The following is a 5363-nucleotide window of genomic DNA, read 5'->3' on the forward strand; positions in this document are numbered from 1 at the left end:
TGTTTTCATTCTATTTCTCTTAACCGTTTTTGTTATTTTTGAACACAACCAAGAAATCTCGTAAATTTTACAGTTTTAGTACGTAACAGTCACTAATTAGAATGAATTATGGGTGTTTGTAGATACATGACAAAGATGCATTCAAGAAGAGTATTTCAAGAACAGAGGAGAAGCCTGAGAAGAAGATTCAGCCACCGAATCGTTGGGGTTCTGTTCAAAAGGAGAAAGGGTCGAGTTCGAAACAGCGGCATTCATACACCCTTTTCCCACCAAATTGATGTTCATACACAGAGTACCTGATACACAGTTGCACAGTACACAACATTGAATTGATTAGCAATGGCGATTTCTGTAACAGGGTAATTTCTTCTTATATTCTTTTGTAATTTTGTAATTTTTAGGTTTTCTTGTACAACAATTGAGAATTTAGTAAGTGTGTGATCTTGTTCATGTAACATGGTTCTAAGGAGTTAGGGTTTGCCTTTGTAAAAGGATATTTTCGATTGCATTCCGCTGTAATTCATCTGATTTAGTATTACCTATTAATGGAAAGTTTGTGTTCCGAATACAATAATGTGGTACTAGAATTCAGATCCGTTCCATTGACGGTACTTTCTTTGAGGAAATAACGTCAAAGGAAGTACCGTCAAAGGTAACAGTACTCTTTCACACCGTCTAGGCGTCTATCCTCTCTGCTGTCACGCTTTTCTGTAGGGAGATTTGCCGTGGTTCCACCATCGCGTTCACCTTCTGTATTCGCCTATTTTTCCCTTTAGTCGAAAACCAGTTTAAACGGTTTGTCCTTTTTTGCAAACCGTCTGTGAACACAACTATTCGACAGTAAATGACGGGGCAGGGGACTTGCTGGGGCCTCGAAATCAAGAAATGTGGTGAACCCTTTAGTTCTAAAAAGATTTTTATCTTTCAGATTACTCTATTGTATTACAAATTCGTCCTTTAAAGTTCGGAACCTGCACAGTCAATGTCTCCGAATTTTTCGACGACAAAAGCTACTGTGTGAGTGTGAGACAGTCAAATAACATACTTGTCTGGGACCATATGCTGGTTGGAATGTAAGTTAACACCAAATCAATAGTGTCCTGATAAAAGTGGTTTTCAACTTTTCAATCATTTGGAAAAAATTCAATGTGTAGCATCGTGCCGTTACAAATCTATCAGCTCAGTTAAAATAACACTAAAAATAGTCTCAATAAAATACATTCCCAGCTCAATTTGACCGCGAGCCAAGAAGTGCTCATCAGTCATGCCTCGACATCGCCAGCCATTTTGCTTTCTGATTGACACTCTTCATTACGAGTAAGGACGTTATTTAAGAGTCGGAATCATGGTCGTCCTCATGTGATGTCAGGCCAAGGCTCAAATCTAATTCATTCAAATCCTGCCGGGCTGGTGGTGTTTGGTTCTCTTCAGAATCCTACACAAAAGTTGTCATTTTCATCAATGTTGAAATTATGAAGCAAATTGGGTAGTTTATGCATCAAAACTATTCGATAAAGACTACTAGTCATAGAACGTGGCAAAATTAACCCTGGATCCTAAACTGCATGAGTGTATACCTGGTTTTCCTCCATAGGGACATCATTGATGTCGGGTTTTTCGTCAATGTCATCTCCTTTTGACCCTTGCTCATCTCCATCTGTGTCAATATTCTTAGCTTCATCGTCAGACTTCTCTTCATTTTCTTTTTTCTTTTCCTCTAGCACAGCAATCTGCCCAAAGAACAGCAGTTTTGATCATAAGCTAAGATATTGACACATGAATTCAGTAAGAATACAAGGGCAAACTATTCTCAAGTGATCGAACAGCCAGACTACTCAAAAACTACTAGCCTGGCCTTACAGAATAGAGGACTACATGACCCAAAGCTGTCAGATATCACAGAATAGCAAAAACAAGAGCACCTAGTCTTCATACCACAACAGGTGGAGGTTGGGATGTTAGGTTATACGGCAAGTTCCCACGGGTTTGCTTGTCTACTGAGATGGTATGATACAGGTTTGAATCTCAGCAAAAATATTACAAAAGAGTAACAGCAATAACAAACACCAGGTCTAACAATTTTTCACTGGCAGGAGTTGTCGTTTGAAACTGTTAATGTGAGCTAAAGGGGAACAAAAACAAATGTTGTCTTCTCTTCTTATATAACATATGGATATAGCAAAATCGCCGTGCCTCAAAGTCCATACTATTCACTGATAAAATGTTGTTTGGTTGAGTCCATGTTGGATGAGGTATACAACATTCACAAAGTCAGCACCTCATGTCCTTAAATAAACAATATAGCTACAAGTCAGAAAAACCGGATTTAGAAGACTTAAAGACTTACTAATTCATTTTATGTCACGATGGAGTCAATCTCATCATCAATTTGGTAATCATTATCAACAATTTAAAGGCCTATTGGTATTTGGTAGACTCCTTAAATCACTCACACCTTCCTACAGGAAAGCACGAGCAACAATTCCTAACCTCTTGCAAAAACATTTAAGCTTATTGGATATGCCAATGGCATTTTGAGGTAGAAATTGATTTGCCAATACGCCCATTCCAGATTCCTATGATAGAAGTCCGGTTCATCACCTACTAGAACTGCTAGTGTTGTTATTGGAATACGAACAAAAAGCAACTAGAACTATAGAAAATTCAGTGGTGGAATGAGGGCAAGGCAGAAGTCACAAGGAGTTGTCCTCCACAGTGGAAAATTTTGAAATTTTAGTTAAAAAGGTTACTACTTACTACATCGCATTGTCAGTTCACCTCCCTAAAATTTCTGATCTATGTATTAACTCCCTAGCTTTGAATCTAGGTTGCGCCACTGAGAGAACATTACAGCAGTCAAATAAGATGCGCACTACTTGAGTTCATAAAGGGAGGCAGACCACCACAGCAATCTCTATCATTTATTAGTAAATCAACTCAAACATAGAAGAAGCTAAATACTTGATAGACAATTAAGATGTAATAGAACAATTGACTTTGGACTTTGTCCCAACCAAACTTTCGATGGTGGTCGACTAATGTAAACAAGCTAGTATAACCATGCAATTTGTTCTATATTCGAAAACATAGACCTCTAATATTTACCATCATATCACTGAAGAGATTACAAGTTTTGAACATACTGCTTCATGCATCATAAGAAATGCAGTTGCCCTTTTCAAGCTAACAAGGCTATATTAGGCTTCTCGAGACATAAAAAAGAAGGCGGCAACAGAACAGACCCACTGAAATCGAACAGTCTACTATATTGCCAAATATACGGAAGAGATGAAAACAAAGGCTTGAATAACTGAAGTTGACCTTCATTAGTCACTACTGTCTGATGCCAAGTCAAAAAACAAAGCAAAAACAGCTGTGTGTAAACCCCTACTGAAAAGGTAAACTACCCAAACATTTTTAGATGATATCACCATTGCTAACAGTCACGCACTCCCCAGTATCCTCTCCCAAAACACTCGTATCAAGTACAACTTATGACAGTTTAACACAACAACATCCTCGAGTCCTCGTTGTGCCTCTTATTCGCCCACCTTAAACATCCGAAACTGAAAGCTATTTCAGGAGAACACTGAACCCAATCACCCATCATAAAAAAGAAACAAATGCTTCAAGTCCCTTTAAACATTAAACATTATTAAAAAAAAACAAAGTACAAGAATTGGCCCACAAGTTATTCATATCCAACCTAACAAAAAGCATACTGAAAATTGCAGTTCCATATATAGTAACATCTGAGGTTCACTAAATCTAACCTGCTATTTAGTATACAAAGACACCCATTATAAGCATATAACAGCATCATACTTTTAACTCTATAAAGTATATGTCATATGATTATGACCTCATCTACTAACATTCTGAGATGTCATTGTTCATTAATTCCCATGTTGACTCATTTGACCACTGACATGTACCTGAATTTTCTTAACCTTTTGGCAGAAAACAAAGTACTGTAGTACTTTGATCATGCCCATACAATAATATTGCCAAGTGTCACCAAATATCCTATATTTTCCACCCAACTCAAACCAAAATCAGTGACGTAACCAGGATTTATAACTACGGGTCAAAAATTTAACGGACGGAATTAATAGAATATAGTACTCCTCTGTTTCAATTATTTATTTACCTTTTTAATTCATCGCGAGGATTTATAAATAGAAATTGACCAGAGTCACCAGGTATCCTAAATTATCAACACAACGGTGTAACGAGGATTTATAACTACGGGTTCAATGTAATAAAATCGATAATTTTAACTAAAAATTTCAAATCTTTTGGCGCTCACTAGCCGCCTAATTCGGCCACTGACTTAAACACCAATATCCTAAACCTCAATTAAAAATCAATTAAATCAAACAAAAAAAAACACAAAGATCCAAACTTTATAGTAAAACAAAACAGATCACGAAATCTAACAATTACCCATCTGAGTTCATCACCTAAAGCATCTCCCAAATCAATCAAATCACAAAACCCATCAATCAAAAAAAAGGGAAAAAATACCGGAATAAACTTGAATTTTCGGCGAGGCGGCTCGTGTGAAACGACGTCGTCAGTAGGACTATCATCACTAGGACTAACCCTTTTAATACCATTAGGAGAATTTGAATTATTATTATCATCTTTATTATTATTATCTTTGGAGAGTGGGGTCCACTTGAAGAGACGGAGATGAGAGGCGGAAGAATTATTAGAGGCGTTAGAATTATTATGATTTGAATGAGAGTGATGAAGATGATGAGAAGAAGAGGAAGGAGGAGGAGGTGGTGTAATTGGTACCCAATTCTTTTGCCATTTGCGTACTGGTCCGGTGAATACGGTGGTTGTTCCGTATCTGCTTGACGATCTACCCAGTCTAGCTCCTACTCCTTCCATGCTTGGCTAACCGGGGTTGGTTCGGTTTGAGTCGGGTTAGTTCGGGTTTGTAATTAGGAGGGAACCACCCTTTTGATTGTTTGATGGTTTGGTTGTTTGTGTAAATTGTGTTTCTCTCTTGTTGGAGTTTTTTTGGGGGTTTGCTTCTCTCTTCTCTTTTTCTTTCTCTTTCTTCTTTTTACGGTTTTTCCTTTTGTTATTGGTTGTTAGGTGGATCGGGCTCTATTTCACGGGTATTTCCAATGTCAATTAATAGTTTTTTTTTTTTTTTTTTTTTTTTTTTTTTTTTTCGATTAGGACTTGCGGGTAAATATTTAACGTAGTTTTTATATTGATAAAAAAATTGAAAAATAGATGGAAGTATTAAATTTTGGTATAACAACATTACCACGTGTTTTAGGTTACACGTTAGAAAAACCGTTAATTTATATAAGATCGGAAGATATAAATATGGAAAATTGGAG

General features: G+C 36.9%; 1 protein-coding gene across 1 annotated transcript; it reads right to left on the bottom strand.

Moving 5' to 3' along the window:
* Positions 1-1093: 1093 nt before the first annotated feature.
* Positions 1094-5104, bottom strand: LOC141642519 (uncharacterized). Its single transcript, XM_074451355.1, has 3 exons — positions 4528-5104; positions 1578-1730; positions 1094-1435 (listed from the first exon to the last, which is right to left on the bottom strand). Exons 1-3 carry the CDS (start codon positions 4897-4899, stop codon positions 1331-1333), a joined length of 630 nt encoding a protein of 209 aa, XP_074307456.1. The 5' UTR covers positions 4900-5104; the 3' UTR covers positions 1094-1330.
* Positions 5105-5363: the final 259 nt, after the last annotated feature.

This window comes from Silene latifolia, chromosome 2 (assembly GCF_048544455.1).
Source record: "Silene latifolia isolate original U9 population chromosome 2, ASM4854445v1, whole genome shotgun sequence".
NCBI lineage: Eukaryota > Viridiplantae > Streptophyta > Magnoliopsida > Caryophyllales > Caryophyllaceae > Silene > Silene latifolia.

Excerpts from the sequence above, each read along its gene's own strand:
- LOC141642519 (XM_074451355.1), bottom strand. The coding sequence starts at position 4,899 with ATGGAAGGAGTAGGAGCTAGACTGGGTAGATCGTCAAGCAGATACGGA. Across the intron at positions 1,731-4,527 it reads GAAAATTCAAGTTTATTCCG|ATTGCTGTGCTAGAGGAAAA; the intron begins GTATTTTTTCCC and ends TTCTTTGGGCAG. Across the intron at positions 1,436-1,577 it reads TCCCTATGGAGGAAAACCAG|GATTCTGAAGAGAACCAAAC; the intron begins GTATACACTCAT and ends ACTTTTGTGTAG.